The sequence below is a fragment of the Berghia stephanieae genome, chromosome 4, assembly GCF_034508935.2.
Source record: "Berghia stephanieae isolate SIO BIC M18660-M18661 chromosome 4, UCSD_Bste_1.3, whole genome shotgun sequence".
NCBI lineage: Eukaryota > Metazoa > Mollusca > Gastropoda > Nudibranchia > Aeolidiidae > Berghia > Berghia stephanieae.
In genome coordinates this window covers 88,161,399-88,174,252 of record NC_088363.1, presented here as the reverse complement: position 1 = coordinate 88,174,252, position 12,854 = coordinate 88,161,399, and the positions used below count along the sequence as shown (strand labels likewise).

Here is a 12,854-nt window from a genome sequence, read left to right as displayed (position 1 = left end):
ACGGGCGAGGCAATGTCAAGCCATATTGCTGAAAGGATGAACAGACTTTAAGGAATACGCTTCAACAGTCGTAACGTCACTTCCGTCGTAATGACGCACGGTAACTTAGTAACTGGCTCTAAACTATCGGAACAATGGCGGATGCCCTTATGAAATATTTCTCCAACGAGCATAAAAGCATATCCAGAGGGAAAAAACATAAATCTGATCATGTTTTGACTTTTACACATTCTGATCACACGACACATGAAAAGTTCTAGCCAGCATGAAGAATAAAAAGTATCGATTATCTTTGTTTAGAACCACGATGGCCGCCGTGACATAAGACTATTGAATCCAATTGTGGAGACACAATAAAAGCCTCCCCTGCAAAAATAAATGAATTCATAAGAAACCAAGAAGCATCCCCCTCTTAAAGATAGAGTTAAAAAAGATTATTCCAATTACCGTCATCATCATCATACACAGATGGATAAAAACTTTTCTGAGTGGCTCTTCCCATGTCATGGACGAGTGCCTTAGAGTTGTTGTCATCTTCCTCATCCATACCAATCACCATTTCCCCATCTCCCTCCATGCCCATGCCTCCACCCAGTTCTATGCCAAAGGAATCACCTTGGCCCTGCTGCTGCTGTTGTTGTTGTATAGATTCCTTATGCATAGGCAGGTTTTGTTGTTGAATTTTCAACTTCTAAAACAATGATATAAAAAAAAATTATAAAAATAAAACCGGGAACATAACGAGTTAAAAGAACTGAAAAACAATGGCAAACTGACAAATTTATTGATAAAGTAACTGTTAAAATCAGAAATTAAGACAAAAAGATAAAAATGTGTACGATATTTCAGGCAAATCAAAATCAATAATTTAACCAAATTTTCACAATCATTGGAAGAAAATAACAATATGGAAAAATACTGTTTAAGTCAGAGGCATAATAGCTGTTATAGATGAATATTTTATTTCAACTTCAGTTGACAAAGTGTATTCTAATATCAATGAAAGAAAAGAAAAATCATCATATTACTTTTCAAACATGACAAAGCAAAATGTGACAATATATTTAAAAAAAAAGAAAAAAAAGTCTAATCCACAAAATCAAAATTTTGTAATTTCAAAATGAAAAACAAAGCAAGTAATATTCGCATGTGAGTCCAGCTCATTACTAAATAATTTTTCAAAAATATTATAATCCTATGACTACCTTTATCACATTAACATTACTCTCATCATACTTGCCAGACAAGACAATAATACTAAAGATGTTACCACTTTTATTAGCATGGAGTCGAACATAAAATTTAAAGCATTAATTACAAAGGCAAAATTTATGAAAAATAAATTCATAACAATTTAAACAAAAGAAATACACGCATCTCGTGGATGACATACCAGACATCAAAGTAATAAATACAAACACACACACACATATAGATTTGATAATTATGAATGATTTGAGTTAGATTCTCCCATACAAATGCTATGTTCAGACCTGAGCAAGAGCTATATTGGCATTTGGCTGTCCTGCCAAAAGCTTCTTTTGCTGTTCTGTCAACTCATCTTCATCATCATCCAAAAGACCGTACTTGGAAAAATGATTCACCTGTTAAAAAAAAAATAATGTATTAATGACATTGATGCATTACAAGAGAATTGAAATCCCTATTTAAAAATGATACTCAAAAGCAACATAAAAAGTCTTGACAATTAGCCAATTGTCTTTTCCACTACCGTTTTTCTGTATATATATATATATATATATATATATATATATATATATATATATATATATATATATATATATATATATATATCATTCGAATCGTATTTGGCAGGGAATTATAAATATACAGAAATAAATGACATATATATATATATATATATATATATATATATATATATATGTCATTTATTTCTGTATATTTATAATTCTCTGCCAAATACGATATATATATATATATATATATATATATATACACACACACATATATATATGTCATTTATTTCTGTATATTTATAATTCCCTGCCAAATACGATTCGAATGAGCTCTTACTCCTTCTGCTCCATCTTTTTTAGCACAGGTGCCAATTTTAGCACACAAGAAATCTCTTGTTCCCATCAGCCCCCTTCTTTTATGATCAGTGTTATATACACTCTATGTGAGTATATCAAATGTTTCCATATTGAGCCAATTAACGTAAGAACCCCCCCCCCCCCAATATATATTATTAAAAAACAAAAAACAAACCCCAAACAAAAAAAATCCAACTGGCTTTCTAAACTAAGCAAAACCTTTGTTTCTCACCTCAAATACCCAAGAGCCTGTTTCAACTCTGTAGTCAATAAATTTCCCCCCAATTCTGGAAGTTGTTTCCTCAATCTTCTTGGAATAGTTGATAAGCTTGAGACGTTCTGGGCTCTACAATAAATTGAACAAAAAAAAAATAAATTAAAAATTCCATCTTGCTCATTGAGTTTCTAAGAGCTTTAACCTAAAAATCATATCAGTGCTAGTAATTTTTTTTAAAAAGGATCCAAAAAACTATAGAAATCTATTCCTTAAAAAGGAAGACATGAACTGGTTCAAATTTGGATATAAAGTAGATCCCAAGAGCAAACAATCCCAAAACCCCACCAGACTCATGCCATGGAGCATGCTTTTACCCCTTTTAAATCAGTAAATAAAGATAAAACGAAAAGAGAGAATGAAGCAATTTTTCATAATAAAATTTGATTTCAATCAAATTGTCGAAAACAAATAGATAAATTTACTTTATAAATTCAAATTCAAATCACAACATTGACTTTAAAACAATGAATATGGTCTCTTACCCTAATTGGAGTCCGAGATGATTTGTCCACAGGCCAGACACAATCTAATGTGATTTGTGCCTTTCTATTTAGTCCCTCTCCCAAAGGTGGCTTCTTTTCATCATCTGGGTATACAACTACTTCCTTTCTTCTAAAATGCACTGAAAATATACCATAAAAATGCTGTCAGCCTTTTATTCAAGTTAAATTAAGTTAATGTAAATATGAATGATTTCATTTCAAATTTTAAAAATATTACTATTCTCTAGTCACAAATAAACACGTTCAAACGGTCACAGAGATGCCAATAATTCCTTTCAAAAGAGCGTGTTTTTTTTTTGGGGGGGGGGGGGGGGGTGTGTGTGTGTGTGTGTGTGTGTGTGTGTGGGTGGGTCAACCCTCTCCTTTCCACCCATAGGAACATCGTCACATTCGTTACGATGCAGCCAACAATCTTCTTATTCTGATTTCATTTTGTTATAGTTATAGCTATAAAAACTCGACACTGTGTTGCAGAGCTAATTTTTCTGAACAAAATATATAATATACTCGTAACTATTCTGTTTGAAAAATCTATTTTTGTGTGTTTGGTGAGTATGAAGTTCCGGGTAAAATTCTGAAAATAGCTGGTAAGGAGAGAGTTAAAAACTCATTGCCCAAAATAAATCTAAAGCCATTTACGTTAAATTTTAACAACCTACAAAACCTAAAGTCATCACCAAATCTACATTTTTTTACAAGAGCAAACAGCACATTAGGAAATCTAGGAAGACAAAATGAATCTGTTATTCCACTTCACTATTAGAGACTACAACTTTTAAAAAGTTCTCTACATTAAGAAAACATCACAGTTAATTTAAAGCATACTGAAGGGCCATTGTTGAATCAATAAAGCCTAGTGAAATTTGGCCATGAAAAATATTTAGAACAAGAAACACTTTTATCATTACAGAGTTGATTGCAACAGTCCATCCAGACGATGGGAATTCCAAAAGTTTATGCCCATTTGAGCTTTGTAAATCAAACACAATGACGAAAACTAACACCCATTAATACTATCGACTACCGAAACCTTCACAATCAAGATGAAGAAATTGTAAAGACATCTCAATTTTATAAAGAAATAAAAAGACAGACAATTTAAAGAAGAGAAAAAAAAAATAATAATAAGCACTACACAATTATTTAAATTATACATTGAATATCATATTAGATATTCAAAAATTAAAACCTACCAATCTCATCCAAATTCATGTTTGATATATTTGTGATACCAGGGAAGAACAAATTGCCATAGCCCTCTCGGCCAATGGTGAAATCTTCAACAAAGATTTTTCCATTCTCATCCATGATGTTGGTGAGCTCATCAAGAGTGGGGATGGTGTAATAATCTGGTCTTGCCAGTACAATGCCAGTTGGGTGAGGAGGAACACTTTCTCCAATCTTGGGAAAGAAGTATAAAAAATGAATTACATTAAACATCTTTCTGACAAACAAATATACATGCTGAGGGAGGGAGGGAGGGAGGGAGAGAGAGAGAGAGAGAGAGAGAGAGAGAGAGAGAGAGAGAGAGAGAGAAAGAGAGAGAGAGAGAAAGAGAGAGAGAGAGAGAGAGAGAGAGAGAGAGAGAGAGAGAGAGAGAGAGAGAGAGAGAGAGAGAGAAAGAGAGAAATTATCTCTTCCACCCTGACAAAAAATGCTGAACCGTTTATACAATTTGTAATGATTAATAATAAACATTCCGAAAAGTGCACCATCCAACTGTTTCAAATAAGTCTTACCATCAGAAAGATGTTCTAACATAAAATGCTGATCCACGTCATGAGATAGGTAAATGTGAATAAATATAAAGTTACTTCAATTCACTACAACTTTTATAAATCACAAAGTAATTTCTCTTCAACTGAGGGAAAAAAACAAAACAAACAAAAAACATGATGTCCAGTGATGCATACATAAAACAAGACTCAATTACTTACCAAACAACTACTCTCTAAATCAGATGATTCAAAGAAAGAAGTTGTCATATCTGCTGCCAGACGATTATTTGATGAAGATACATTCCCTTCATTGTCACTGACAAAAGAGGTTGTGGCTGGATCTGATGCTATACGAGCTGAAGGGGAGAGGTCTTTGTGTGGAGACTGATTGTTCATTGCACTAAGGCTTTCATCCAAATTAGTGCTATCTGCAAAAAGTCTGTAGAGAATATAAAGAATTGAAATATTTCAATGTCAACACATCTAATAAATCTAAAATGGAAGTAGACTAAAAACCTGGATTATTTTTTTTAGTTAGATTCTCCACCAATTAAGTCAAAAAACCTTTAACGGTTGTGTCACTAGGTCTATCCAAATATCATATGACCAGAGTCTTATCCAAAGGCAACACTTCTCTTTATTTTAATCACAGAAACTGGGATAAACTTTAGCTTCAGATGCTTTTGAATTAAACATGAATAATTACCATCTGACCAGAGAAGAGATTTCTACTCCTCTCAATCCAAAATACTTACCTCTGAGCAGGCATACGAGGAAGCTCTCTTGCTGGAGTTGTGTCAGAAGATGAGACAACATTTTCATTCTCTCTCTCTCCTTGTACTAATGGGTTTGTCACGACAGGCCTGAGAAATTGATTTGTATGTTGTTAGCTTTAAATAAATATCACGGTCCTTGGAATATAATAAAATAAATTCAGCATCAAAGAAAAAGTAGCCGGCAGGATGTCCAACCCATTATAAATCATTGCCTTCTTGAAATAAAATTTAAAAGAAGGAGGAAGTTCTAAATATAGAACAGAAGTCAATCTAGAATTATTTGTAAAGTCTCATTCAGATACATGCAGAGCAGCACTGCCAAAAGAATACATTAAAAAAAATGTTTAAAAATTAACACCCACACACACATATACATAGCGGCCAACTTTTCAAGGAGCAAACAAACCAACATAATCATAATGGTAATTAATTCATCTTCTATATAATAACTACATAAACCGCAGATTACCATTTCAACTGTACATCACAGCTTAATGCCTGCCACTAAATATAGTCTGGGAGTTTGCTGGGGTTTAACTGCTACTTTTGTAGTAGCTTTTCCCCTCTTCGGGAAATCTGACGTAAATTCAGGTTTATAGCAAAGGGTGGAGTCTGATTTTACGATAAGAAGGTAGATAACATATCGGTACTGAGGAATCCTCTGAAATTGGTTTTGTTCTACCTCACGTTCACATTCACAAGTTGAGTGAGGAATGGTCATTAGTCCTAACATGAAGTGAGCAAACCTTTGAAACTTCAAAACTCCAAGAGAATCAACATATTTGCCTAGTGCAAACCACTGCTGAATTCAGGAAAGCTGAAGGAATTCCTGATCAAACCTTTCAGTGCTATAGATTTTGAATTCATACTCCAGACGGTCCAGAATTTTCTCCATCCTTTATGAGTCACTTCTCACACCTGGGTACCCGATGAAAACTGGGTCTCCACAGCCCTAGCGATAGCCCCTAAGTTACAAACTACAGCATGGGTGCCAGCAGGAAGAAGTGCTGAAACCTGAAACTAAAATCTCGACACTTTGCCAAACCTGAAAATGTTCCTACTGAAACTTTACTCTCATTTCATCACCGTTTTCATACCATTATCAAAACGCTGAAACCGGAGATATTTGACTTCGAGATATCGCGAAACCGGAATTCCGGCATGAACCGGAAAACTGGCACCCATGAACTACAGTGAAGATGATATCAACTTACCTTGTGATGGGTTGTGAGTTATTAACATCAGTCCCAAGAGCATTGCTGTATGGCACATTATTTACATCATAGAAGGAGCTTGAATCTGAAGTCGACTTGTTTCCAGCACTCTTTCGAAGCACAAGCTTCTTGACACTTTTGCGGGGAACAAACGTATCATCTCCAAAACTGGAATCAGCATCATCCAAACCTTCAAACAAGTGGGCCTGTAAACAAAATAATTGAACATTACTATAGGGTAGATCAAAGTTCTTATAAATTCAGGGTGTCCAGCAAAATTCTACCTAGCAACATGTGGCATGAAGTCTGAATGTTAAAAATGCATCTGCCCACCCATCTGAAAATCACCATAGAGACTTTCATCGAGTTTCAACGGATAAAGGTCAACATTTTTAATCACTACTACTAAAGTTTAAGATTATGGAGGTTGGTTCAAATGTTACTCAATTATCAGGTTTAGTTCCAGCACATTTGAATTGTGATGAAATAACACTTTCCACAATGAGATCAAAACTTCAGAACAGACAAAATAAAGAAAAGATCCAACTGTCTTAACTTTGATAAGGACCAATATACAAGCACGAATAACATATAAATGGATAACTGGCAACCTGGTACATCACTTGAGAGGTAGATTTGGGAAAGCATGCATAATTTTTTAAGTTGTTGAAAATCATCTATCATGACAAATCCGGAAATCCCAGGATGGTAGGCATGCCTGTAACTGGCATGATACAGGGGACCCTCATGACACCAATAATGTGTCTCACTTGGCTCATCTTTGAACAGTTTCTATAATTTATAATCAGACTACAAGTACATACCTTACTATTGTTGAGGAGTCCGTGTAGAGATTTTGGTTTTATTTTCGCTGTTGGTCTTGGACTGACTTTGTATTGATTAACCGATGACAAGACTGCCTTCTGGGCATTGGGGTTTGTTGGCTTCAGAACATCTTCCCTTCCTTCCTTTGTTTTCTGTGGAAACAATATATGGAAATTATTTGAGAAGGCACAACAGAAAGGAGGATAAAAATGAACACAATGAATCATATAAATAATAGAAAAATACAACCCCCACCCCCTTCCCAAATAAAAAAACAGACTTTCCAAATTTTCAGAAACAATTTTTGGGGGGCTAATCTGGAATTTGAAGATGTGATAATGATGAAATTGTTTCGTTGATGACGATGGAACAGTAAATAAAAAAATTGGGGGGGGGGGGGGGGACTGACAACAAATAATAGGAATGTTCTGATAAAATCAGAAAAAGAATCTTTGTCTATTTTTAAATGTTCGCTTAAAACATATGTTTCATCTTTAGTACATGGTATGAGAAGCAAGATAGGTCTGTCTGGTTTCTGTTGTGTGTTGTGTGGATGCTTGTGTGTGCCAAAATAATTTGTAATTTAAGCGCTTAGAGTCTGGTGTCTCGGAGTTATAGCACCATATAAGTTTTCAGCATTATTATTATTCAGAAAGCTGGCGGGTCTGGATAAAAAGGAAAAAAAAAAAAAAGAGAAATTTTTTCAATAAAGTTTAATAATGAAACAACAGTATTAAAAATTGTTTTAAAAAAATCTGGTTATAGTGAGGGCTGACCTGTTTTAAATTCCAAAATAAAGGATTATCTCCATAGGGAGACGATGCAAGTGCCAGTAGATGCTGGCCCATCTGAGCATTACTGTTTTGTGGAGCAACAGTTGACCTGAAAGATACATAAGAGATAACATAAAATTATTTCGAGTGCATAAAGATTCGTATAGATCATCCTATTAATGCCGCTATATGTAATAACAAAGAGCTTCAAAAGCTGTTTTTGTTCAGACAAAATTCTGATGTTGAACATCTACAAATTTATTTGTAATTTACAAATGTCTGAGATAAATATTACTTAATTCTTCCCAGTTGCTATTAGTACTTAGGAAATAACAAGTATATTTAATGGTATATTCTATGCAAATACAGACTACTGAGACTTACGTTCCTAGTGTTAATGCACCACCTCCAAGACCCCCAAAGGTATTTGTTCCTGTTCCTGCTCCTAGTGTGGTGCCAAATCCTGTGGAAACGAGAGAAAAAGCAAAAAGAAAAACGTCAGCAGATGTCATAATAATAAGAGTATCACTAAAATGAATGGAAATGAACACAAGTGTCAAAGTATGACACAAGACATGTTTTTCTCTGCAGATCCATCACCCGAGCTTTTATCAGAAGAAAATGTTTGATAACAGTGGAATATTTCTGAGAAAATCCAAAAATCTTGGAATACTGTGGAAGATTAACTTTACTAAATGATACATATCAATGCCCATTGAATGATCCTCTGTGTGACGGTTTCATGTCATAGATTTAGCTAGAAATTTAAAACAAAAAGTAGACCATCCATCTTTAAATCTTCCATTTCCCTTTTCAGTAAACTTCATAAAATGTGTAAGTAAGACTAATTATATAAAATGTAAAGCAAAGCAAAATATAATTACCAGCAGCTGGTGCATTGGTTGTTCCAAAGTTGAATCCTGCTCCAAACGCACTCGGCTTACTAGTGTTTACTCCAAAAGTGGTGTTGGTACCAGCTGTACCAAGGCCTCCTCCAAACCCAAATGGGGAACCTGTGCCGAGGCCTGTGTTAGTTGTACCAAAAGTCCCTCCAGGCTTGTTGAAGAGGCCTCCAGATGTACCTGCTTAAAATAAAAAAATTAATTTAAAAAAACAAACTATATACAGACTTGCTAAACAGAGAAATGTATAACTTGGAAAGCACTAAAAAAATAAAATTCATTGTCTGCGTTCAACCACAGGCAGTTGAGCAAAGTATTTAATCTTTCGGCAATAAATATCGTGCAAGGTAAAAAAATCTATAAACCAGTCCTGTACAATCAGGTTCATAATTTTTATAACTCATAACAATCGCTTGGGAATATGTATGGTTGATTCCAACTCGAAGAGAACCCTATCTTTAAAAAGTGTCGATATTTGAAGAAGAAACCCCCCCCCCCCCCCCCCAATAAAAAAACAATACAAATAAATAAAACACTAGACTAAAATAAAGCTATGTTTACTGATTTCATCCATTACATTAAAATAGTTTTTGATTCTGTCATTAAAACGCCACAGACCTGACCAAAGCTGACTGCCAAGGAAACCTTACCTCCAAAACCACTTGTACTGGTATTCGTCCCAAGGCCAAAAGATGATGCTGTGCTTGTTGGTTTTCCAAAGAGACCTCCACCTGTACCAAAACCTCCTAAACCACCTGAAGTGGTTGCAGTACCAAAACCTGTTGGCTTACTACCAAATAAACCTCCCTGGTGAAATAAAAAAAATAAAAAATAGAGAGCAATTATTTTTCCTTCAAAAACGTATTTAATAAATGAAAGGAATATTTCCTCTCAAATAATTTTCTAAAAGAGAAAAGAAAAGAAAAGAAAGGGCTTCAAGAAGAAATGTACTGAAAATAGATTAGTTTGATTAAATAACAAATAAATAGAAAAAAATATAAACATTAAAAACATCTTTGACAAACTTGGGCAAAGGCCAGGAAAGGAGTGATGAAGTACGTATGTTTATTTAAAGTTAACGAATGCAATACAATAATACAACGGTTGGAGACTCTAATGTATGACGGTTTACAAAGAAAGATTTAATTAAAACCCTTTGTCATTGTGCTAAAAACAGTTGTTTGTTTTAAAGACCGAATTGAAAACTTAAATATTAAATAAATATAACCTGATGGTGAACACACCATTATGATGGAAATAAATCTTTATTCAATTTATCTGGCTTCACAAGAACACTCTTGATTCAATTTCTCCATGATTTCCAGTTAAAGAGTGAAAACAAGTATATTCTGTTTAATTAGAGTAAAGTTGTTCATTGAAGTAAAAATATCCATATTCTGAACTGAAAATTTGGTTTTCTTCATGTCTCATAAGTATCTTCAATTGAGCCAAGTTTGTGGTTCCGAAAATTTGGTCCACTTGACATGGAATGGCCCAAAAGCTAAACCCATCTTTTAACATACCAAATAGCTTAAAAAACTGTCAACCCCGATGACTACCCATTGGCAGACCCAAGTCATCGTGCTAAAAACGATTGGTTCTTTTCTGTAGAAAACCAGAAACTCGATTATGAAATCATTCTATCCAATAATCTCCTGCAGATCTGCATCCTTGATGATTTTAAGTATCCATAAAAAAAACAAATATAATTGCTAACTTACTGTTTGAGTATTGGTCCCAAATCCACCAATTGATGTAGATGTTCCTCCAGTCTGAGCACCAAAAAATGAAGAGCCACCACCGAGGGCAGGTTGTGATGTCTGGGTTCCACCAAACAGAGGCTGTTGGATGGGGGAAAGAATAAAACAAATACAAGTGGTAGGGTCAAAAGCTTAACGTGAGCAAAGTCTATACATTTTAACATGTATCATTAGAGAATCAGTATCTTTATATTTATCTCAAAATAAAAAGAGCAATTTGATAAGCTTTGGAATTCTGTTGAACACTGGAATTATAAACTACTTAGTATCTCTTTATATTATAATATTTCAAATATGTCATGCGCAGACCAGTAAATGATTGATCATGAAAAAGACTGAACTTTTTCCCCCCATATCACCAGACACGTCATATAAGTGATAGTGATTAATTACCATGTAAGGTAAGTACCAATTTATATTGACAGGGGTGCAAATTATGTATAACTTGAAAACAAAAATATTTTTAAAACAAACAAAACAACAAAAAACAAAACAATACACTGTTGTTGAGATGAGATGATATGTTTAGATGGCATGATGGAATCAGGAGGGTTATATGGGCTTAATATAAAGGAGCTGCAGGAGAGTTGAAAGTTGAAGAGATGGTGTGTCTGTGTGTGTGTGGGAGGGGGTATAAAGGCCAAATATCTCACGGTATGGAATTCCGTCTTCAGATGGAATATTTACAGGTCTGAATGCAAGGCCCATAAATGGTCAACTGATTAACCGCTCACCTTAGCAGCGTTTCCAAACAAGGAAGAGGACTGTTGAGTCCCTGTTGTAGATCCCAACCCGAATCCTGTATTCACTGTGGTAGCTGTTCCAAAGAGTGGTCTATTTTGATTGAAAGGGGTGGTAGCTGCAGAACTTGCTTGACCAAAACCTTGAAAGAGTATTGGTGGAAATAAAAATGTATTAACTGTGCCATATTTCAATCAATTCTGAAACTATACAATTACATAGCCTGAAATCCATTTCCTACAAATTCAAAAAGCCTGAAACATAATCTTGAAATGTGACCTACTGTCTCAAAATGGTATTATGTTGAGCTGATCTAGATGTCGGAAACAAATTATAAACTGTTTCAAAAAGCCTGAAACCTGGGTTAAGCCGGAAATCTTGCACCCATGAGATTAAACATTTAAAAGGAAAAAGAAACAACTAGAATATTTAAAAGCATTAAAAAAAAATTATGATTAAACGCATATTGCTTACATGAGGAAACAGGGCAAAGCGAATTAGACATTGCCAATATGCATATTCACAAAGTGCAATTTTAAAACTCATTTAATTTTAAAAAACAACAAAAAAACAAAACAAACAAGAATGTCTGTAACCAACCACATTCCAAAATCAAAAGGACAAGAGGACCCTAAACAATAAAAAAAAAAACAACTCTCCCAATCAGAAAGAACAGCATTACCTCCAAACCCAGTTGAGCTAGTGGTACCGAGGCCAGTGGCACCACCACCAAACATGAAACCTCCAGGATTGGATGCCTGAGTGGTCTGAGTCTGACCAAACAGACCACCTGTGGCTGTTGACCCTGTCTGCTTCGACTTACGATTGGCCGTATAGTCCTCAACACGCAATTCCTGTCAATAAAGATATACAAAAAGACAAATTTTAAAAATGAGATCACTCACTACAAAACTACCAATCATATGTATTTAGGGTGTAACCATCCACTTACAATGCAGTTTATGATTAGGAATGTAAAATGACTAAAAATAACCAAAACTGCTATTTATGCATCGTTATAGTTGTATCTTTGACATTGTGAAGACAATTATGATTTGTGGTAAATGATGAAATATTTGTTGGCTATGAAGTTATAGCCAGGTAAAATTTATTTTAGAAAGATAAAGACATATCTAACATGAGAAAAAAAAATTACTAGAGACTAATTTACTATACATCATTCGTTCTGAAACTGAAAACAACCAAAAATATAGTTGCATTAATGTTTTAAATATTCTGTGTAGTTGAAAAAATCAAACAAGCAAAAAAAAAAAAAATAAAAAAATAATA

General features: G+C 34.3%; 1 protein-coding gene across 2 annotated transcripts in view; it reads right to left on the bottom strand.

Annotated features, from left to right (window-relative positions):
- LOC144971497 (nuclear pore complex protein Nup98-Nup96-like) overlaps positions 1-12,854 on the bottom strand; it is a 36,354-nt gene that overhangs the window by 17,638 nt on the left and 5,862 nt on the right. Inside the window, exons 6-21 of one of the 2 annotated variants that reach the window (XM_078912463.1) lie at positions 12,247-12,418; positions 11,558-11,706; positions 10,785-10,904; positions 9,714-9,870; positions 9,046-9,246; positions 8,546-8,624; positions 8,165-8,270; positions 7,388-7,540; positions 6,564-6,769; positions 5,329-5,436; positions 4,793-5,012; positions 4,049-4,256; positions 2,835-2,974; positions 2,308-2,421; positions 1,494-1,604; positions 448-691 (exon numbers count right to left, since the gene is read on the bottom strand). In XM_078912463.1, coding sequence (XP_078768589.1) covers positions 448-691; positions 1,494-1,604; positions 2,308-2,421; positions 2,835-2,974; positions 4,049-4,256; positions 4,793-5,012; positions 5,329-5,436; positions 6,564-6,769; positions 7,388-7,540; positions 8,165-8,270; positions 8,546-8,624; positions 9,046-9,246; positions 9,714-9,870; positions 10,785-10,904; positions 11,558-11,706; positions 12,247-12,418 — 2,488 coding nt within the window. The remainder of the gene's footprint in view (positions 1-447; positions 692-1,493; positions 1,605-2,307; positions 2,422-2,834; positions 2,975-4,048; positions 4,257-4,792; positions 5,013-5,328; positions 5,437-6,563; positions 6,770-7,387; positions 7,541-8,164; positions 8,271-8,545; positions 8,625-9,045; positions 9,247-9,713; positions 9,871-10,784; positions 10,905-11,557; positions 11,707-12,246; positions 12,419-12,854) is intronic. The other variant, XM_078912464.1, reaches the window with a different exon arrangement.